At 42.5% G+C, this 24,636-nt stretch overlaps 1 protein-coding gene across 19 annotated transcripts in view; it reads right to left on the reverse strand.

The window, feature by feature from the left end:
* The window catches only part of LOC131124059 (nuclear factor 1 X-type-like), a 185,126-nt gene that overhangs the window by 72,233 nt on the left and 88,257 nt on the right, over positions 1–24,636 (reverse strand). For all 19 annotated transcript variants that reach the window (XM_058065529.1, XM_058065525.1, XM_058065518.1 and 16 more), the window contains one exon: positions 24,068–24,599. In XM_058065529.1, the coding sequence (XP_057921512.1) occupies positions 24,068–24,599 (532 nt within the window). The remainder of the gene's footprint in view (positions 1–24,067; positions 24,600–24,636) is intronic.

Here is a 24,636-nt window from a genome sequence, read left to right on the forward strand (position 1 = left end):
GACCCCATGTGAAAGCGGAAAAAAAAAAAAAAAAAAGATGTTGGGAGAAATGATGAAGAGAGGGAGGACTGACCGAGAGAGAAAAAATAAAAATATGGGAAGGGACGTGTGAGCTGACGTCTGCCTGGCATCATCTCACCTTGCATGCTCTTTGGCCACCCCCCACCACCTTTCCACTCCAAGTCAACAAGGAAGAATAATGACATCTCTCGTGTTACAAATGCAAACATCCCACCACACACATCCCCCCCGGAGACACCAGTGTGACACTTTTTCACTAGTATGTGTGCATATTTTTCTATTTCACAGTCCTCCGGTTTCCACTCGTCTATGCCAGCTTTCTACTGAGGCGTTTCACACTCTCGAGCTGGCTGTGCGTGTCAGAGAGACGGCGTACTCACTGGCTTGAGACGCCTGGAGACGCGGGACTCTAACACACAACTGAGAGAAGCGTATAGAACATTGTACACGTTGGCACAACCTTGCACCGACACGATTACACCACAGAGCTAAAAGGGAGAAGCATAACAGCGCAGGCTCCAACAGTGCCTCTTTGACAGATTTAAGTAAATAGCAGCAAACAAGCGATTATTTTTGGCAGGCCGGGCTGCAGTCCATTCCAAGAACTCGTGCAGGTCCAATGGGAACACAGAGAGATGAAATCACATAAACAGATGTGATTAAAGTCAATATCATATGTGCCATTACTCATACAGACGATGCAGTCCTTCAGTCATTCACAAAAACATGCAGACACATTCTGCTCTTTGGCAGCCATGCTTTCATTTGCTCTTCCATTTACATTCATTTATTGCCAGTTAAATTCAATGTAGAGGAATATAAAACATGCACAACAGACGGCAACATCTAAACACAAGTGACCCACAGCAGGAGTGGACTGACTGAAATGAAGTACAGTCAGGATGTGCGTGCATGATGCAAAAAAAAACAAACAAAAAAAAACAAAACATGGCAACTAATCAAGTGGGAATTCATCTGCGATTTTTCACATATGTAACATGAAGCAGTGTGGAGAGGCTGTGGGATCAGTGTGGGATCTGCAGCTGACATAGTCAAGTTGACCCACTATAAGTGGATTTGTAATCCCAGAGTGGATTTAAACTGTGTTTACTCTCATGGCCGTTGTGTGTGCTTATTTGAGTCTGCCGACACAGCTGCTTCTGTTTCCCCTCTGTCACTAACTCTGCTGTCCATATTGCTTTTCGATCACATGCCACTAATTATATAGCGGGCTTCAGCACGGCTTCCTTTTCTGAATGTGATGGAATTATTGGTGTCATGCAGCAGCGGCGGGAACGGTTATTTCTGTGTTTTACTTTCTTTCTTTTGATGCGGAGGTCTATGACAACACTGGAGCTTTATACAAACACATCCACTGCATTACAACACACACACAAAAAACAGGGTGTTCTGGCCGGGCCCTGGAGAGGCTAAGCTGCTTTGGGACTGAGGGGAGCTTTGATAATGTCACCAGTCGATTAATCGGCCATTACCGACGCAGGCCAGGCCAGAGAGTCTACCGCTAATATGGCTCTGACACATGCACACGCAGTTTAAGTCAGGGTTTGCAGGGTTACAGCCAGATCAGACTACCGCTAAAGCTGAAAGCGGCATGACCCGAAAATGTTTGGCTGAGGCAAGAGTCAACTGCGGTAAATCGAATCAGTTTGGACTTAGATGCAGGGGGAACGGGAGGTCACTGAAAGGTACAGATGGAGCTATAGGTGAGAGTCTCGCTACGCTTATTTGATGCAGGAAAAATAGGTCAAACGGATTATTGAAAACAAACACATATTGGCCTGGAGTCACTTCTCACATTCCCAGAAATAGCGTCTGTATGCATATATACGTCATAACGCCATCACAAACACTTCAAACTACTGTATCTCAATTATGTGGCTGACATTGTAAGCGCAACTAAGCTCACATTTGACTGGAAGTGGAATATGTCCATGAATGATGAGCTGTCACTGAAGCCATCATTTTAGGATGAAGGTACTGCATTAAAAAAAAAAAAAAAAACACGTAAGATTCTTCACCACAGACCACTGCATAGATTTGCAGAGACTGACGTCAATGAGACAAAATATGGGGGTGAAGCCTTTCATTTTGGCTTAGTAAACATTCTCGCCAATTCAAACGTAAATTTACGGCTCAAATAAACAACAGGTGGGAAAGTAAAATAGGTTGAAATGATGTTTAAAATAAAATATTTTTTATTCATATGCGCTAAGGCAGGCTGCACGGTGGTCGAGTGGTTAGCGCACAGACCTCACAGCTAAGAGACCAGGGTTCAATTCCACCCTTGTGGACTTTGTTCTCCCCGTGCATGCGTGGGTTTTCTCCGGGTACTCCGGTTTCCTCCCACATTTCAAAAACATGCTAAGTTAATTGGCGACTCCAAATTGTCCATAGGTATGAATGTGAGTGTGAATGGTTGTTTGTCTATATGTGCCCTGTGATTGGCTGGCCATCAGTCCAGGGTGTACCAGAATGAATGAATGAATGTGCTAAGGCTACAAAGCAGAGGAAATTGCCCTTTTTTGGTACCCATATCCCACCAGTCCAGGGAGTACCACGCCTCTCGCCCAAAGACAGCTGGGATAGGCTCCAGCATACATCCGCGACCTTGGTCAGGATAAGTGCCATAGAAAATGGATCCGATATCCTATATTGTCCAGAATTTCCTCACCAATCCTGATATCAACCAAACTTCTTCCAGATTATAATGTCGTGTAACAGGCGTCTGACTGTTACCAATTTGGTTAGTTAAAACTATCCATCCGTCCATTTTCTATACTGGGCATGCTGGAGCCTATCCCAGCTGTCTTCGGGCAAGAGGCGGAGCCACATAGCTGGCGGGGTCAAAATGCCAAATAGCAGTGCCAATAATCGGGCCAGCCGATTAGCAGTCGATTGCTTGTTAAAATCAGGTTGTGACCTTTTATTTGCCCAGGAAGTCTAACTGAGACCGAACCAACAGCGCCCCTGCTGGTTGTAGCCATGATGTGCACTCTATTTTGCCTCAACCAATAAATCAGACAATCAATTATTCTTCGTCAGGTTCTAGAGCAGGGGTCTCAAACTCAATTTACTTGGGGGCCACTGGAGCTAGGGTCTGGGCGAGACTGGGCCGCATTTTTTCCAAAAAAACCCAACAAAAAACGCATTTATTAAAAACAGAAAAATGAATAAACTTTGCTTTGGTTTTGATTTTCTACAATAAAAGCTCTGATAAAACATTCCACTGTTCTCAAATATCTTAATTTTTATTTTTCTACACAAAATAAGATGAAAAATAAATAAACAAATCAAGAATAAAGAAAATCAATCAATCAGTAATAAATAAATAAATATAATAATAACAATAAAACGGCAAATAATAAAAACTTAAGAAACCACATATAGTTGGTGGGTAGACAAATACTTTTTTTCAGATTAAAATGAACAAAGCATTATTAGAGCCCTGTAGACATGACAAAACACGACTATAGTCACATTTATACTTTTTTTATTTACAACATATTGCGCAACTGCAGGGTCTTGAGACACATGCTAACTCGCAAACTAGAGAGCTAGCGACCTAAACGGTAGCCTTCAAGTTATTTCCTTTTAAACTTAAATAGCCAAAAACTTACCACTTCCACACGGATAGGGAGGATAACTATTAACAGTTATTTAACCTTTAACATGATCATTAATCAAACGTAATCATTTTTTCTGGGTACATGATACCATACAGCATCCATATCAAACTTGCGCGGGCCACACTAACATTAAACTTTCATATCAAGGCGGGGGCCTCAAACTAGTGTCCTGCGGGCCACATTTGGCCCGCGGGCCGCGTGTTTGAGATCCCTGTTCTAGAGCATACAGAAATTGACTATTAGCTTTACTAAAAACATCAAAAGCAACAATTTGAGCAATTAAAAAAAAATATATAATACAATTTATATTTGGTAAACAGTCAAAGGTGGTAAGTGTTGATTTATGCACATTAGTAAAGGTTGGAATCATATTTTAAATACTGTACGTGACAAAAGGTCTGACAAGTTTTCAGTCCTGTACCAGATGATTAAAAAGGAAACACACACAAGGAGGGAAAATATGAAATAAACATCTCCAGAGTGCTGGCAGTTGAGTTTGTATTTTGGCGAACCGCGGTTATTTCAGTCACAAACACATACAATTAAATTGATTTACTCCATTCTTTTTGAAGCGAATGAAATACAAAAAAAAAAAAAATGAGTCAAATGTATCAAGAGTTGAGATCAAACGGTCAAAGATGAGTTGCGGTTGCTGGCAGCCGCCATGCTCGGTGCCACCCACACGGGTTCTCAGGCAAAACATTGACTGACCCCTTGCCAACACCTCTACATGTGTGGCAATATGTGTGTGTGTGTGAGGCAGTGTACACGTTTATCGCCCCCCTGCTGCCACCTCTGGGGAGGAGCCGACCGAGTGCTGAATGACACACGCTGCTCAGTTTCTTAACAGCAAGGGAGGAGAGGGAGCCAAACCGCAACCTCTCTCACTGCCTGTAATTATGGAGACACGTTGAAGTCACTATGTGTGTGTGTGTGTGTGTTTCATCATTCTCATCATAATATAAATTAGGTTAAAGGTGTGCCTGTCAGTGGATCTTTATGCCAGTGTGTGAGTCCCAGGGGTGGCCACACATAAAGGAGAAGAAATGAAAGTTGTTGGGAACTGGAGCTGCGTTCAATTAGGGTAACCGCATATTTACAAATAGCAGGGGGGGGGGGGGGGGGGCTGCTTCCCAGTGACTCATCAGCCGAGCGGCACACTTGCACTTTTGACTTATGTCTCTCTTTCTCTCTCTCTCTTTCAGCCACAGAGAAGGTGGGAGATGACAGGGTGTGGACAGAATGAAAAACACATACACACATGCATGTTGGCTGCACATGACTGTGACTGACCACATAAACAAATACATGTGTGCATGCTGGACAAACACCGGGACCAATTAAATGAGCTCATTTGTGCTGCCACAGTTGTGAGTATTAGAGCTACACTGAGAAGTCGAATTACGAGCGGGGGAATGCACGTTTTTTTACAAGAATAAAGTCAGAATATTGCACGGTAAAAAAGTTGGGATTTTGCAGAGAGAAAAATGTACTACTGCAGGAATAAAGTCGTAATTTTAACAAGTGAATGAAACTGTCTAACAGCAGGCACTGATGTTCTTTACAGAGTAATATTCAATATTTAAAAAAAATTAAGGGAGGGATATTTTGACACATAAAGCAGTCAATTACTCCATATTATTATTATTATTATTATTATTATTATTATTATTACAGTCGTCCCTCACTATATCATGGTTAAAATACCGCTCCCTCACAATGTATATCACTGTTTTTCCCAAAAAGTAATTAATGAGTAAATGATCGCTGTTTTGTGGTTTACTATGGTGTCTTATTATTAGACATGGTAAGACATGACATTATCTTTCACACTGCATGGAGACCAAGACAACACGTCATGGCTGAGATGGAATGAAAAAAAGTTTCTCCTCTCATTCCGTGTGGAAGTGGTAAGTATTTGGCTTATTTGTCCTTCCTTTGTCAATGTTAAAATCAGTATTTTATCAGAAAAAATTATACATTTTGTGTTGTAAAAATGCTAAAACCAACCCAGTGTAGGTGAATGTATGCTAAGCTATCTGAATAAAACATCATCACCATGTTTGCTTTATGTTATAGGTGACAAAGCACATTTGTGTAAAAGCTAATTAATATATTCATTCATTCATTCATTTCCTACCGCCGATCCTCACGAGGGTCGTGGGGATGCTGGAGCCTATCCCAGCTGTCTTCGGGCGAGAGGCGGGGTACACCCTGGACTGGTGGCCAGCCAATCACAGGGCACATATAGACAAACAACCATTCACAATCACATTCATACCTATGGACAATTTGGAGTCATCAATTAACCTAGCACGTTTTTGGAATAATTAATACATGTATTTCATTCATATATAGCAATATTTTAATTATGTATATCATCAATAATGAATTTAGCAGATTTTTTTACAATAATGCTGAGGGGCAATAGAAAAATAAATAACTGTCCAGAAATGGCCCCTTGGCTTCACTTTGGACTCCCCTGCATTTGAGCAGAATATATTTTTCCCACTAACTTTATTTTCATAATTTAAGTTCAGATTTTATGAAATGGGATAAAAATAAATAAATAAATAAAAAACTCCCACAGAGTGATAACATGGAGGCATGTATAAACAAACAGCCGGTGCGCTAAGATAATAAATAACTACGTTGTATCATGTGCAGTCTATTGTTTGTGTTCGGAAACGAGAGCAAACAGTGGCAAAATACCTTAAGAGAGAATACTGTTTGTCTTGACTTGATATTGGGGTGTGCAGGAGAGGGGGGGGTGAGGTCATGTGTGTGGCGAACCACTTCAAAGAGCGACTCAGTTGTTCTGACCTGTGACCCCGGCATGCTCCAAGACAGAGGGAGGATGACGGAGAACACACACACACACACACACACAGAATGAAGTGGTATACACACTAGAGCCTCTAAATTTACAACATGGAAGAATAGACATGGCAATTTGTCATGTTAAGTTTTATAGGGACTGTGAATAGGGGCACACAAATAACTCATTAGGTCTCATAAACACCGTGAATGCATGACAAAAACACGCCCGTCTTTTTTCATCATCTTTTTTACAATGCATGGAAAAACTATCATTTTAAGGGGGGGGGGGCTTTTCCACATCCAAGGCACTTTGACACTGTTAGCACTTTTACCGACGGCTGACGCAGCATCAGGAGCAACTGGTGGTTCAGCCTCTGTAAAAAAAAAAACACTGCAATTCGCATGAAAACTTGCTTACCATGGTGAAAAAAAAACTAGTTTGTGTTCCTCTCCTGCAGTGGAGTGTGTACGAGCGAGCCAACTACATAAAAACGAGCGTATAAATTGAAACTGACGAGGTAAAAATATTATAATAACAAGTCAGTGACGTCACGTAGCTCAATGAAGCAGAAGCGAGCGAGCACGGAATCAGAAAGTGAGAAGTGATTTTGCAAACGTGAGCGAACATTTTAATTTTGTGCGTCCTCTCACTTTTTTATGCATCGACAAGAATGATTTTACCCCCGCAATATTATTTTTACTTCGTCAGTTTCAGTTAATACGCTCGATTTTATGTAGTTTGCTCGCTCTTACTTGTGATAGTAAGCTGACGCCATACTTGGTTTATCTGTTGTGCAGGGGGGAGTGGTCAGGTACTGGGGAAACTCCGTGGAGCATAGACATTTACTATATCGGTTACATATTCACCGACATTGATTAATCCGTGATTAATCCGTGATAAATTATAAATCGGCCCGTCAATACATGAAGAAGTACCTTTGGGCAGGGTCTTTATTAGACACAACATTTCTACCTAACAGGCTGCATGGTGGTCGAGTGGTTAGCACGCAGGCCACACAGCTAGGAGACCCGAGTTCGATTTCACCCTCGGCCATCTCTGTGTGGAGTTAGCATGTTCTCCCCGTGCATGCGTGGGTTTTCTCCGGGTACTCCGGTTTCCTCCCACATTCAAAAACATGCTAGGTTAATTGGCGACTCCAAATTGTCCATAGGTATGAATGTGAGTGTGAATGGTTGTTTGTCTATATGTGCCCTGTGATTGGCTGGCCACCAGTCCAGGGTGTACCCCGCCCCTTTCCCCCCGCGACCCTCGTTGAGATAAGTGGTAGAAAATTAATGAATTAATGAATACATTAATTAGCTTTTACACAAATGTGCTTTGTCACCTATAACATAAAGCAAACATGGTGATGATGTTTTATTCAGATAGCTTAGCATGCATTCACCTACACTGGGTTGCTTTTAGCATTTTTACAACACAAAATGTATCAATTTTTCTGTATGAGCACAGAAAACCTGTTTATGACCTTTTAAATACTGATTTTAACATTGACAAACACCTTAATAGTCACTTTGACAATCCTCTCATTCTTTGTTTACACCTGCGCAGGCTACAGAATCACCGAAGGGTCATAACAGACGCTGACCACAAGCGAGCTAAATGGATCTCTATAATTTACTTAAGAAAGTGTTTGAAATGGAGTGGGGAAGAAGGACAAATAAGTCAAATACTTACCACTTCCACACGGAATGAGAGGAGAAACTTTTTTCATTCTACTTAACAAAAAAATATAATAGAAATACACTCAGTCTATTACAAATGCAAGTCTGTTTAAACATTTTTTTTTGTTCTTTACACACACAAAAAGTTGCGGCAGTAAGAATGATCCCATCTGACCGGTACCAGTGCAGAAGAGCTAAAAGACAACTCAGCTTTGGTGCTGATCACCAGCACCGTGGGCTAGCAAGCTACAGTTACGAGTCGTCGTCGTGTCGTCTGAAGGTGCTGACAGCACAGATGTTTGTACAAGTGGAAGTATGCGTGCATGCGTGCCACGCCAATTTGCGCACAATTGATTATCACTGCGGTCTGTTTACTTTTGCAGTGGACATTCTGTGTGACTGTTCATATTATGCTCAGACATACATGTGGACTGTATGTTGTGCGTCTTTGTGTGTGTATATAAAGCAGGCCTTGACAGCCATTGGGCAGAGTGGTGGTGCAGCCGGTGTGTTTGCATTGGCAGCATGTCAGCATTCCACATTCCTCTGTGATATTCAGTACTGCAACCTCAGAAAACCCGCCCTGCAGAGAAGCTTGCACTCTCTGCCTCCTGGTCTAACCCTTCTTGGTTCTGTTTTTCTTCTTCCTCATATTTTCATATTTGGGAACCTATGGTATATTTTTTTTACCTTCTCTAAAAAGGAACCTATCTGTATACGTACTTAGCAGACGCTCTTTCCTTCCTTCCTTCCCTCTCTCATTCCTGATACTTTCCATTGGACGCCAGTCTACAGTCAAAGTTCCAGAATGAACAGTTCATAATATTTAATGACACTTTCAACTGAGGCTTCCTCCTGTAGCTCCTCCCTCCTCCTTCTTCATGCCCCACCCACATGCCTGCAGAGACACTTCACCTCAGATGACCCGATGCCCCGGAGCGACACGTTCCTCCTCCCTCCCTCCCTCCCTCACTCGCTCCCTCCTGCTCTTAGCTTGATCTGCAAACTGCAACACACAGTTAAATTAAAACACATGGCCACCACACCTGCCACCATGAGAGGAAAAACAACAAAAGCCCAGAGGGAATAGATGGCACAATTTAGCCTAATTGCGCTAAATAGTAAACAACGCCAAACAAAGAAAAATACTTCATACTTTTAAAAGCCTGTACAGTTAATGAATTATTCCATAGACTCAAACCAATACATTGAAGAAAGGAACCAAAAAACATAGCATCCACCACATCGAGAAAAAGCATAGTTGACGTGGGGTGAAGACTGGAGAAACCAGTCAAGGCTCTTATCTTGTCACTCAGACAACATCCTCTATCAGGAGCGCACCCTGGCTCATCAAGTAAAACAAAAGAGATACACTAGAATCTGCAGGGTGCGCCTCCAAACTATTCACATGTGCATAGCATGGATTAGATTATTTGGACATGAAAAACAAAACTTCATGAGAATACATTCTCACAGACACATGTGTTAGTGGGGAGGGGCGGGGTTGATGGTGGGGGTGCACTGTGTCTGTGTCCATATGTGTGTAAGACTGTGTGGGAGCGTATGTGTGTGTTACGGATTAAGAGCTTCACCCCTGGACCTCGACATTAGATAGGAGATTAGCAGAGCACATCCACCACCTGGCATTCTAAGCCCCGCCATTACAGCAGCAACTTATAATCAACAACAGTGACACGTTTTCCACATACAGCGAGGTAACGAGGTAAAAGGCACAAAGCGGGGGGCCGCCGCGCGCTGGATTTTAGCCTCTGATCGCAACGTTTGGTATCGAGCAAGGTTGAGTCGAGATCGGGACTTGCCTTGTGCAGGGAGACTTTGACTTGGCACAAGACGGAAAGATAAGAAGCGCGGCAGTTGGCACTGAGCTTAGAGGTAGCATCCCATTAACAGCGGTGTGGGGCATTTACTATCCACAGAGCTATGCAAGGATTTACTCATTATGTCAAGCTTAAGTGATCCCCTGTAAAGCATTCCTACGCTAGCTGCTTTGTTACAGTGAGGTCAAAGGTTACGTGATAATTATTTTATAGTATTATTAATATATTATTATAAAAAAATGACCATTTTATTTTCTTTTTTATGCTCTGTTTCACTGCCGTGGCATTGAGAAAACTACGATTTTTATGTCAATTTCCTCTGCCAGGTTCAGTTATGCTCACAGTGTCAGCGGTGTTGGTTGGGTTTGTTCGCATGCCTTCAAGTTCATTCATTCATTCATTTTCTACCGCTTTTTCCTCACGAGGGTCACTGGAGCCTATCCCAGCTGTCTTCGGGCGATAGAGGCGGGGTACACCCTGGACTGGTCACAGGGCACATAGAGACAAACAACCATTCACACTCACATTCATACCTATGGACAATTTGGAGTCGCCAATTAACCTAGCATGTTTTTGGAATGTGGGAGGAAACCGGAGTACCCGGAGAAAACCCACGCATGCACGGGGAGCACATGCAAACTCCACACAGAGATGCCCGAGGGTGGAATTGAACCACCACTTGCGCGCTAACCACTAGACCGCCGTGCCGCCCTTGCCTTCAAGTTGACAAAACAATTTAAAAAAAACAAAAATCCTCTTCAATAAATGTGGGGTTCAATCCTCATACATCGGTACATGTTGGCCTATTTACTCTTATTATGTGTGCTATATGGGTAATACAAGTGTAAAGGTGGCAAAGGGGGGTTACTTCATGTCTGGAGGGCTGTAATCATGTTAAAAATCATACTTAGAAGTTCCTAAACAGGTTGTCTATGCTTTAACTAGCAAAATGTTTCTGGAACAAAAGTAGTAAAAAAATTTCTTGGTTGATGTCATTAATAAAGAAAAAGTAAGTCAGAAGTACAGATTGGCTATAGCTTCCAAGATACAGTTTGTTTGTTTGTTTCTTTCGTCTTTTTTCCTGATTATGATTGAGTCGCTACAGCAGATGTTTTTTTGTTTTTTTTTACCATTTTATTTTAACAATAAACACCTTACCCGGTGGCTAACAATCCAAGCAATATTAAACGGGTGCAGTTTGTCAGTTCCAAGCTAATGCTGCCACTCCCTACATGCGGAACACATGCATTTTTCAGTTTCCACCCTACAATGATTGACATCACGCAGCAGAATAAGAGAAGAAAATTGCAAAATTCACATATGCATCTGCCCATCTGTAGTGGTGTAATGGTACAGCTGCTGCCTTTTCAGTAGAGGGCGCTGGTTTGACCCCATTGCCAAACGGTGTTTTTATTTTATTACGTTTGTTTGTTATGCACATGTGTTTGCCAATTCAAATTTTAGCCTACTAACCACCTGGTGTTCTGTGCAGTTGAGTAAATAAATGCCTGTAGCCACTGTATCGGGAATATGGCACGGTGTGCATCAAACAGGACCAACAATTTATTGTAAAAATATTCATTTCATATTTTTTTTATCACTCAGCAAGGAAATTCACAATAAAGTCAGAACCAAGCAGCACTTCCACATTGCTTCCCAGATAATGTACCACAAATTAGGAGCAGATTTCTTTCCAATTGACCATGGTGTTGTGTTTTGTCACATTGATATACTACAACTCTTAAATTAGGGGGCATTAAAAAGCAGGCAGGGAAAGAATGACGATTCTTGAATGAGTATACGTATGAAAAGATGAGAGAAAAAAAGAAAAAGCTCACCAGAGAATGAGAGTGAAAAAGAGAAAGAGAGCAAATAGAGGAGACGAGGGTAATTGCAGGAAAAGGCGGCTCATTAGTCCGTCACGATCCTCAATCTAACCCCCAATTTCAGGTCAGGGGGAACACAGAGACTACACAAAGATGCTAAACGTAATACCCTATTGCCCATTTACTGACTTTTCAAAAAAAAAAAAAAACACTTTTTAAGCTTCAACTTTCCACTGCTGGCCGGTTTCCTAAATTGGCAGCCCTGGAGCGTGCACGCTGCCGCCAGCACTACCATACATCACACACCATATCTCCTTGCACACCTCGCATGACCAATGCACTCACTGACGAGTGCGTGTCGACTTTGTCCACATGACAAGAGAGAAGCGAGTAAAAGGATCCCAAACAGGCAAATAAACGGTTAACAAAGCCAACCATGCAGGAGACAAGTCAAAATACCAGTGTGATTAAACTGTCCATAAATCCTTCAGCAAACTGGTTTGTTGATGTGAATCCCTGCTCAGTCAAAGCGTCTACTGCTACTCTCATCAAATACGAGACCTGCTGCTGCAGAGATTGGCCCATGACCTATCACGGATACTGACTCATACTCCCAGTAAGCACGGTGATGAGATTCCCAATCCTTCCCTGCGGTGGAATAGTGCTGCTCTCTACACCAGCAGGAGCAAGTGACATTTAGGTGCCATCTTTGAACAATCTGATTGAAAAACTGTTGTTTTGGCCGTTTGTTTACCTGACAACACTACAGATTGCGTGTAAGAAAACATAGTGAATAAAGTTAAAGATGTCCTATTATGTATAATTCATTTATTTATTCATTTTCTATTGCTTATCCTCACTACGGTCGCGGGGGTGCTGGAGCCTATCCCAGCTGTCTTCGGGCAAGAGGCGGGGTACACCCTGGACTGGTGGGATATTGGTATCAAAAAAGGCAATTTCCTTTGCTTTATAGCCTTAGCGCATTCATTAATTCATTCGGGTACACCCTGGACTGGTGGCCAGCCAATCACAGGGCACATATAGACAAACAACCATTCACACTCACATTCATACCTATGGATAATTTGGAGTCGCCAATTAACCTAGCATGTTTTTGGAATGTGGGAGGAAACCGGAGTACCTCAAGAAAACCCACACATGCACAGGGAGAACATGCAAACTCCACACAGAGATGGCCGAGTGTGGAATCGAACTTGGGTCTGTTAGCTGTGTGGCCTGCATGCTAACCACTCGTCCGATGTGCAGCCCCAATCTCTATGTTTTATCATCAAGTTTTTTTTCAGCAAATACGGCAACCTAGCATGATATTTTTTTGCTAAAATGTGAGTGTACTGTAACGTCAGCACTGCAGTTCACATAGCAATGCTAATGTTGCTAACACTTGTGCACACCACCATTCTTTAATGTTGCGTTGTTGTCTGTGATACCTGTATACGGCATCCTTTACGGTGGATACATAAATGCAAATAAAATAAATAGATAGAAAATAGAAATAAATAAAAATGTAATAAAAGTACACAGTAGCATTTCTTGGAGACACGCACTTGGGGAACAAGGACAACTCGTTAGCATTACAGCTACAGACCAACAAAAACACTTCCAAACTAATATTGTGGGACTATTTGTACATGTGTATGTCTTTATGTGTTACCGATAATGTTTTCTCACCGAGCGTTGAGATTTCTACATTTTTTCACCCGTCCTTGAATGCATCATAGTTGCTGTGTGCATAGTTAATAAATGTGTGCCGCCATATTATATATATATACTGTAAATTCCGGACTATAAGCCGCTACTTTTTTCCCCAAACTTTCAACCTCGCGGCTTATTCAGTTGATGCGGCCAATTTATGTCATTTTTCTAACGGCCGCCAGGGGCTCTCGAGTAGAAAAGGTAAGATTAAGACCGGTGGAATATATGCGTCGAGGAAGACTGCAACTTCTCGTCTTGTGCATAAATTAAATTAGCGTGAACATACCCTCATCATGGAAAATGCAAAAAGAAAGGCATATGACGCAGCTTTCAAGCTAAACGCAATCGAGCTGTCCGATGGTGAGACGCTGGAAACGGCAGCGGGAAGAACTGGAGCAATGTAAAAAAGACGAAAAAGAAGACGGCTTACCGTGATTTTTACCAGTATGTTCTTTTACCAGACCTGTTTTACCAGACCTGTTATACTGTGTTGCTAGCGTGTTGTTACCATGTTGCTACCGTTTTACTGCCGCGTCGCAGGCACCGTTTGTGAAGAAAGTTATATTATTATTATTGTTAAGTTATATTATTAAAACTTTGAAAACTCTCTCTGTGTACCGTCTTTCTTTGTAAATATGTTTACATGTTTTAATGTGGGCACATGCGGCTTATATACAGGTGCGGCTTGTGTATGTACAAAATCGGTTTTACTCTAAAAATGTAGTGGGTGAGGCTTATAATCAGGTGCGCGCTATAGTCCGGAAATTACGGTATATAAAGCGGGGATCTAGAATGCATTTTCTAGAACGCGAGAAGAATGCAAATCAGCTGCTCATAATCTATTTCACAATTTTCATCAAACGACTGCTGTGAAACAATATTGTCTCAACAGACGCAACAGTGTTGCATGCATCATAATCACGTATTTAGATATCAGGACACAAAGAGTGAAGAGTCTGCCGCTAAACATTTACATACTATTCGAGAAGAAGTGGAGAAGTGTATCGTTCAGAAAATATATACATGCTCATATATTATACATTTTAAAAAATGCACCCCCATCATGTCTTTCTTCCCCTCATTCTCTCATCTGTCTCTCATGTGGGAGCCATACTGGGCACCAAGCCATACCACATCAATATGTGTACTGGTAAAATGCTTTGCTGCAGTCACCGATGCCTAGAGCAGTGGAAGCGGTGGCTAATATGACTGGATATGGCAGGTCACGTTAGCTGCTCGTTACTTCATTGACACGAGAGGGGGGTGGGGGGGTGGGTTGTGAGGTCAGGGCCATGATGGCCTTGCTGTAGCAACCTACTGTGCCGGCAGCCCATGCATGCAGACAACACCAGCCAGTGCCACCCTGGAGGTGCCTTGGATTCTACCCAGGCAAAGGATCCCTGGGAGCCATGGTTGCCATGGTGCCAGCCAAATTTGGGTCCAATAAATGTGAGGGGAACAGGCGGCGGAAGGGTTGGGAGGGGCGCTCTTTGGGGTGGCAAGACAGAGGACGGATGGAGGGTGGATATTGAGTGGCAAATAAAGAACCTGTTTTGATCGCCATGTATGACTGGACAGATAAACAAGTGACATTTTTTGATAACCGACAAAAGACAGCAACAATTGATAGTAGGCGCACGCTGGGTGCCGCTGATAACACACAAAACGGCTCTTTTCATTGCGAATAAAACGATGAACCAACACTATTATCCAGCTTTCAGATCGGTAAAAATCCCAAGTGACAGATAAAGATCACACAAGGAGCTGACAAGGCTACTGCAATCAACAAAGTGCTCTTAAGATGTTTGCGGGCAAGTTAAATTGAATTGAATGAGTTTACATTTGCATGAATACTGACTCAATTCAAGCTTTTAAAATGTGCCACTTCCTTGGCTTGTGTGCTCGTGCTCTTTCAGTCGGAACACACTAAGTGCTTTGAAGTAACTCCATCCTGATTCAAATTGCCGGGAATTAATTGAAAAGTTTATATGGAAAGTCATCTTAATACTAAAGGAATCTATTTTTACATTATGGAGGTCTGAATTGGGGAAAGCGGCAAAGCGGCTTGGTTTGGCCGGTTCACCGGCGTGTCCCTGGGAACCTGACACTAGGCAAAGTAGAAAAATATATAATAAGTGGATGAACATATGCTCTCTCTATTATAAACACTTGTGCATGCATATAGTCGCATATATGTGTTGCCAATACGCACAAACCCCTGCACTACTTAGTCGTCAACACACTGCACATATTGTCATTGGTCTAGTCTACTCCCTCTCCAAGCCACACTAGTGATAAAGAACAAACAAAAACACACACACACACCCCCACCTTACCCCACTCGTTAAGTCTGCGTCCACCTTCCATCTGCTCTGCCCCCCCCTCTGCAAAAAAAAAAAAAAAAAAGAACACGCACACGAATGCCATTCCCCTCCAAACTCATCCTGTTATCTAAACAAGCGCCATCCTCTCGTCAGCGTCACTCGCTTCCTTTCTGCGTCTCCTCGAGAGAAAAGAGAGACTTTCCTGTTCGAAAACATGAATGGCGTCTTTTGATGGAGCGCCGAGGCCTTGTTTACCGCCACTCCACTCTATTTACCGCGTCGTTTTTTTCAAGTCGTCATTGAGGGACTCTCTCCTTACCTTCCCGCCTCACCCCACTCAGTCTCACCCATCTACCTCCATCCCTCCACCCCCACCTCTATCACCATCCCGTTTCATCCCTCTTTCTTCTCCACGTCTAGTGTCCTAGATCTGCGTCCAAAATGATTTGAAGCTTACTTGCTTACACGGACGCATGCCAAATTTCATTCTCTGCATTCTGTTGTGCTTCTCATTCGACGATACCCCGTCCGTCTTCTATAAACGGCTCTTCTCGGAACGAGCGGTGTCAGGACCATCAAATGGTGCCCCTCATGAAGCCCTGGGGGCCCGGCGCCACAAACAAACTCATTTTAAACTTAATTGCTAAGCAAATGTCAGATAACAATCTAATAGAAAACCAACATACTATGTACATATCATGGGGAAAATTTACTGACTTAGTTTCTAATGCAGTGGATACCTTGGTTAATGTAGGTCAACGAGTACATGTCCTGGTTAGCGTACAATATGGCACATTGAAACTGGACATCATTGTCCCCCAGCTTTGTCGTCCGTTTATGATATAATCGGTATCTGGCTCCGTAGTTCTTTGCTAGCTATAACACAGTTACACAACACGTCTCTGTTTTTCATATTGAATACAGCTGCAAAATAAGTGCCAGCATTTTGATGAAGACGGTGAGAAACATGCCGGAATTTAAGAAACAGCTCATAGCAAAACACCAACATTCACGGCTTCACTCTAGCACAGTTTTTCGAAATATGTTATAAGCAAATATTATTATTATATATATGACAAAATTAACTAAAATACAAATATAAGACGTTCAGAAAATGCAAGACATGTTGATTCTAGTATTTGACACCGGTCACTTGGTATAAGTAATGTTACATCAGCCACTGCAAGAATTCCTGGAAGTAAAAAACAAAAAAAATGGAACTCTCTCAATAATAGAATGTTATGTTTTACGTATACTATTAAATTGCCAACTATATTGGTAATGCCAGTGTAAATGTGAATATAGGGGTGCTATTCCATGTCCAGAGGGCTCTAATATATTTTAGAAACCATATTCAGAAGGATATAAATAGATTTTCTATGCTCTAACAATGAAAATATTGCTTTTTATTCCAGGAATCCTACTTTGTGGAAAACTCACTCATCACGGTTGAGTGCAGAACCAATTCACCGCAATAAATGTGGGATTGCTGTATATCAAAGTTGCAATCAAGGCCGCGGTGACTGTATTCATTATTGGAAACTATTTCATTCTAAAACAAAGTGAGTGCCTGGCGATGGCCGGTGTTCAAGAAAAACATAGATAATGGTCCTATTGATTGCTAAAATGTTTGCACTTACAAATGATTTTACATTTTTCCAAAACAGGAATCCTCGGTGCTAATGAGGCTAGGAGGAGGGCCTTCGTTTGAACCCTTAAGAGGAATAAAAGAAAAGGGGAACGTGTGAAAGGAGGAAAGCAAAAAAAAAAAGAAGAGCCAAGAGAAGAAAGCGAGGATCAGAGGGAGGAGGTTGGCAGAGGGTGTATATGAAAATTTGGCATCTTGCGTCCAAGTGATAGTGGCGTGCCAAAGACAGCCGCCGACACAATCCTCCCTCTCACTTTCAGAACATCAGACTCCTTTGCTGTGTTGAATTTGCCCACGTTATTATTACTTTTAAAACTCGTCAAGCCAGATGTGCAAAATAAAATGGGTGATATTTTTCTGCATTTTTGCACTATGGATTTAGTGATAAATTATTTGAATTTGGAGGACTATGTGGTAGGAAGGTATAGCATTCAGCGCCAGGGCCTCGCTGTGAGTGCAGCCATGCTCCCTGGCTCAGGCCAGCCTGATCGTGAACATTACCCACTGCACTCTTTTTCCTCCTCCCGTGTGCCTCTGCTGACGCTGGCAAACACTCCGGAGCGGCTATGTGGATTTTGGGGACGGGACACATTACACGGTTGGAGCGGCGACAAAAGCCTGAAAAGAGAGCCGGCACTGGGAAGACACCGTATTAATACAGACAATACCACCCCCTCCTTACCATTGACTCTCCTGTCTCCTGTCTCCCCCCCCCCACTCTTTTTCTTGCACTCGCTAGGCTTTTTTGTTCTGTATTAAAAACTACACAAAAAAAATCCTCCTCAACTCAAGTCATAAATGCATATTTTTAATCAATAATGCTTAGCATCGCCTAAACCCATTTTTATTTGACAATTGTTAGTGTTTTGATGTGTAATTAAATCTAATCAGTAGGTATTAAACAGGGTTCCGCCGTGTGTAAACACACCCTCTCGCAGCACAAAATGTCAGGCAATTAACTACACAAATACATTCCCTTTGGGGTGGGTATTATTATATTCAAATAATTATTAATTATATATGTCTTTATTGTATTGTATATGTAATTGAAAGCAATTTATCCTTCACATAAATATGGAAGAGAACATTTGGGAATTTTCAATTCATGTATTCATACAGCGGTGGGAGTAAATTGTCAACAACAAATACCTTTCATTCGCACAGCAAATGATATGCTGTGTAAATAAAACAATTTAATAATAATTCATGTGGCATTCGTTGAACCGAAATCGCCGTCTTCCATTAAAGTAAACATCGACTAGCCTAAGGGGAAATGTGGATCTGACAACTGACTTTATTCAACAGAAGATTAAAGAGATGGATTAAAAAAAAAAAAAAAAAAAGCAACTGCCTACTGCCTTAAATAATATAATCCCTTTGCAGGATATCTCCACACACTTTCTAGGACAATAAGAATGCATCATGCAACACGCCACCTTGCTATGCTAAGGTTTGCTTATGTTTTAGGGTTAATTGCATATAAGCACCCCATGCAAGACTTTTCTTCTCCGGCCTTGCATAGAGAAACGAGACTCCCTCTCTAATGTGACACGCTTCACCCCCTTTATCGCCGTCTATCAGACCTGATACGCGCTGCACCTCGACACGCTCCAGAGGCGTAAAAGAGGATAGGCCTTGGTGAACGGAGGCCACCGGGCGAACACTACCCGATGCCAAAGCCACTCTGCATGTGGAGAGCTTTTCTTAGCCGGGGTGGGCCCGCTTCCCACAGCACATGACACAAAAGCCTCAGACCTGACTGACTGCCTCAGTGTTGGGACCTCCTTCAGTCCACACCGCTGAGGGTCGCCGTAACATACGGAAACGTATACGGGCACGGGAGCCGGAGAAGAGGATCAGGGAGTAATTAAGGACAGATTACTTTCACAGAGAAATAAAAACAGATCGACAAAAGAGTGGGAAGCTGTGGAATCCATAAGTAAACTTACACCATGCTGTGAGACATTCATCATTGTTAGCCACGACGATACGACAACAACATTTATTTCCTTAATTTCCTCACAACACTCTATTTAGGAATTCTTCCTGTGGTCAGTGAGGCAGGGGGCTGGCTTTAGTGCCGGGGGTTTCTCCGGCCTTCTTCACAAGCGCCATCCACGCGGGAATCCGGCGCGAGGGAGGCGGGATCTGGCACTAGAGAGCGTGCAGTGTGGAGCGGTCACGGCAAAAAATGGCACAGTGCGCACATTTCACACCTCCCTCGGAGTGACTGCAAATTTCCTGTGCTGCACTTTTTTGATTGGAAACACATTCGAAACATCTTTTCATAATCACACTTTCGCTGCGCAGAAGGAATAAAAGACGGGAAGCGAGTTCCAAAGCATGAGTAAGTGCAATGAGCTAACTTAGGGACTGACAAATGCTTTTTTAATCGCTCTTTTTCCATGCTTGGACAAGTGATGAATGTGCTGCGTTTAATCTAAAACAGCAAAATATGCATATTGTTTTATGAACCAAATCAAACACATTAGAGCGAGCGGTAAATGGATTGATCATCTGATAATGCGCACCCCACCTTTGCAGTTGTCAGTGCACACCAACCGAGCAAACACTCATTCATTAACAGGAACTGAGCCAGTTTGTGGTTATTATGCAGAACGTTGGCACTTGTGGGCCAAGATCACTATCTCCATTATAATAATAACAGTCTGAGGATTAACAGGATCACTCAGTAGCAGACCTCGGCTGCGGCCAAACAATAGCGCCAGATAGTTATGGACTCCTCCTTCCGAGCTTAGCTGCTGCCATAGTAGCTGGATTACCTGGCTTGACAAATTGTCAACTAAAATAACAAAAAAATAACAAACAAACAATCGATGGTATTCCACTCCAGCCCTGTGGGCGGCAGTAATTTGCCTTATAATGATCCGGACTACTTCCAAACAATTCACATTTTTCTGCATATTAGTTATAATACCGCTTGGGAATAAAAGTAAAGTAGTAAACAAATTAGTTGACATATCAACTGCCGTCATACTAAGTCAATAAATGACTTACTTTAAATCTTAAATCTTTAATGGTAACATACTACATACAGGCTTTTCACCCATGATACTGATCAATTTATGTCATGTGACCATGACGCATAATGCCACATATCATATTGATGTTTAATTTTAATTTAACTATCAAAAAATCCTGCATTTACAAAACTAATTTTGATTACAAAATGACGTTCCTTGTTAGCATCCTAATATCAACCAGAAGTGGAAGCTATACCTCGCCCCCATCTGTGATGATCATTTTACATTCATAAATGACCCCTAAATGCATATAAATGACAAATTAAATGGATAAATGATCATTTAATTCAGTTTAGATGTGACACGATGTGGCTACGAGATCAACCTAAGTCATGTAAAAAAAAAAACAAACAAGTATTCGTGAAGATAAAAGTAACGTTAAATGATCATTTATCCTTTTCATTCATCATCCATATGTATTTTTTATTGTTTATGCATGTGTTGTGTGATAACATTGTTGGCTTACTGGAACAGGTTAATTAGATTTACATTATTTCTTATGGGAAATATGCGTATCAATGAGAGTTGGACTAACCAAGGTTCTACTGCAATGTAATTTGTTGACTAATATGTCATATGGGTTCTATCGGGATAAAAATGCCAAAAACATAATGGCCGATTGAATCAATGTGCAAATAAATTTAAATAAAATGTGATAAAATGATTATGGTGATCTCTGGGCTGGTCACTGAAAATGGGAGCACTTCCAGGTGAAGTTCTGGGTTTTATTTTGAAGAGTTAAACTAGGAAATACTATCAACATCAGCACTATCAACCAGTATTTCCAGTACTCCATTCAAAGACATGTTCCTTTATCCACCCGAGGTGCCTAAAAACACAAGCGAGTGCTCTGCGTATCATGGCGTGGTGGTTTGTTCCGTCACGGAACAGAGAGGATCTCGAAGTCTGTCTGGCTGGCTGGCTCAAGAACAGCCTGAGAAAGCCTGACAGAGAGCCACGGAGATTCCCCGTGGCAGCTTTTTGCCACTCTGTCATAAACAAAACACAAGACGTCTTTCTCTTCTTCCCACACCAAGCGAGCTCGGGCACTGCCAAATGGAACAATCACGATCGCAGCCTTCTCTCCTTTCCCAACGAACGAACGAACGAACGAACGCACAAACGCACGCTTGCCCTGTCTCTGTCTCTGTCTCTGTCTCTCTCCTCCATAATACAAACAAAAGAGACGAGCAGAGACTTTACCTTTGCGAGAACAACAATGACGGCTGATGTTTAAGGAGACAAAACAACAGCGTGCACGGGATCAAAGAGAAGCAGCAAAGGCGCAGATGCCAAAGCCCAACAAAATGCAAAGCAAACAAAAACACACAATGAGCACGTAGTGTCATTCATTGTGACAGTAAAGCATTAAAAGGAAAAATGCAATGAACGTGGCAGAAAAAAAAAAAAAAAAAACACTCCTAGCTTACAAATACGGCACTTTTGGCCATCAAATACTTTCCTGGAGCCAAGTGTTATAAAACGCTTGACCTTTGGGCAGGTTTGAAGACAGCAGTTTGCCCTTTGTCTTCCCTTTCATCCCTCGCTGCAGGCCCCAAAATATTCTCTGCGACTCGGGCTGGACTGCACGGAGGAGGAAAGGGAAGTGCTGAGGCACGCTGGAAGTGCTCAGCAAATGAGGCGTACCCCCGACTTTTACTATACTGTAGTACTAACGTTTGTACATGCAATTTATAATTTTTAATACTATTAATTACCCAACACACAATTTGTATTAACTTTTTATATCATGATTATTAAGTTTTTTAAAGTATGTTTTTTTTTAAATAAACACAAAATACAGTTTTTGTATTATTTTGTATAATACAGACGCATTTTTAAATAAAAATAAAGCAAAAGAGAGATTTCCTCGCACACCACAAATAAACCAACAGAGCAAAGCTGCCAGGGTTTGGCTCGGCCCGCATGAGGGGTTTGGCCTGGGCTGAGATTGTGGGTCTGTGCGAGTGTGTTTGCGTTTTTGTGTGTGTGTGTGTGTGTGTGTGTGTGTGTGTGTGTGTGTGTGTAAGCAGAAGAAAGGCAGATATGCACGGAAGGTTGAAATAGTATTTGGCTACAGATCATATTAGTGACCCCATTCAAGTTTTGTTTCGGCACATGTGTGTATTTGTGCAAACAGTAAAGTGTGTATGTGTATGTGTGTGTATGTGTGTCCCCAAAAAAATCCAGCTGAAATAATATTAGGTCATGAGCCCATGTTTGCATGTAGCATGGTGAAGTAGTTAGCGTGTGTTTGGAGGATTTGGCTGTGAAATGTGCTTCATGTATGCACATGTGTGTGTGTGTGTGTGTGTGTGTGATTGCAATGTTGGAAAAACACTAGAACACGGCACAGTATTTTGGCTGAGTGTGTGTATTTGTAAAATGTGCGCACGGTAGGCTACAGTGAGCAGTGTTTGGCTGAATGAATGTGTGTGTGTGTGTGTGTGTATCCATCCTGGTGGCTGCGATACAACACACTTTGGCTGTATCAAAATGTAGCTATGATGGTCTTTGGCGTGTGCAGCACTGTGTGTGTGTGTGTGTGTGTGTGTGTACGCAGTTGTGACTAAAAACCATGTTTGGCTCGACGTGTGAAAGTACGCTACAAAGATGAGTTGTTTGTCTATTCTTTTTTTTTTTTTTTTTCCCCTCCCCTAATTCAAAATGTGTGTATCCTACTTTAGCTCTGTGTGTTTGTGTAGGAGTGTGAAGGTGGCTGCAAGAGTGCTGGCTGTGTGTATGTGTGTGTGTGTGTGTGTTTGGCAGCCGGGTCCAAGGCAGCGCAGGCGTTCAGGCAGACGGTGAAGGCGGCAGCAGCCTGCGGCCTGAGAGCAGGAGACTCATGGCTCTTACACACACACACACACACACACAAATACACACACACAATCTGGGCTGTGGCCAAATGACAATCCCTGGCTACAATGGCCTTATCGTGGCACATGCACTTTGTGAGAATTAGAACAAATTTGTTGTGAACAGCTCCTCACATGAAAACATTTGGAAGCGCGATATTGTAAAAACCTGTCTCTCTCACACACACACACACACACACACACACACACACATAGAGGCATGCAAATTATGTCCAATAATATATGATATAATACATAACTTGTGTTTATATAAGGGGGCAAATGGTTGACTTGAAAAAAGGAGCATGGCCTCGCCTGGGCATGTTGGCCGATTGCCCTGGAGACACACACACACTCACTTTTTTTTTTATTACTTTTGAGTCTACGTTGCCATGTAAACAAACAAGGCAAGAGAGGGGGAAATATAAAAATGACAAGCAAAAAAAAAATGTATGCTCCTTTTATATTATTTTGTATTTTTGAGATATTTAGACTTAATAATTTTATTTTTTTGATGAGAAATAAGATGTGTTTCTTATCGGGAAGGTTTTGGAGTGTGTGCCATTTTTTTTTTTTTTATAGATGTTTTACCGTTTTCACGTGTACGCACACTGGCACCATTTATAACGTGAGTTGCCCACATACCTGGCGAGTGGACGAAGTAGGCCAGGTAGAGGTCCAGTTCCTTGACGGATACCCCGATGTGGTGCGGCTGGACGCACAGGCCCGGATTGGTGCACTGCGGTGACTTGACCAGGCGCTCCCCGTCCGTGCTCTCCAGGGGGCTGCCTTTGAACAGGATGACCATGACCAGGTCCAGCCGCCACACCTTGTCGGCCTGGCGCAGGCAGTCGATGCGACGGATCTTGCCCTTCTGGTCAGGGTTGGACAGTACGCAGCAGGGGGGCTTCTTCCCCGTGATGGTGAGCACAAAGTCCTCACGGAACTCGGGCCGGATGTCCTTGCGGAGCTTGGCCAGCAGGCGCGAGGCCCACTTCTGTTTGATCTCGGGCTTCTCCCCGAGCAGCTCGTCCTTTACGGCGCGCTCTTCCTCCTTGGACATGCGCTTCTCGTGCTTCTTGAAGTACTTGCGCTTGCGGGCCTGCAGGTTGAACCAGGTGTAGGCGAAGGCGCGGACATGGGGCAGCAGGGCCTCGATGAAGGGGTGGAATTCATCCTGGACGAGGGAGGACGATAGGGGGAGGGCGGAGGAG

The sequence above is a fragment of the Doryrhamphus excisus genome, chromosome 1 (assembly GCF_030265055.1).
Source record: "Doryrhamphus excisus isolate RoL2022-K1 chromosome 1, RoL_Dexc_1.0, whole genome shotgun sequence".
Lineage (NCBI taxonomy): Eukaryota > Metazoa > Chordata > Actinopteri > Syngnathiformes > Syngnathidae > Doryrhamphus > Doryrhamphus excisus.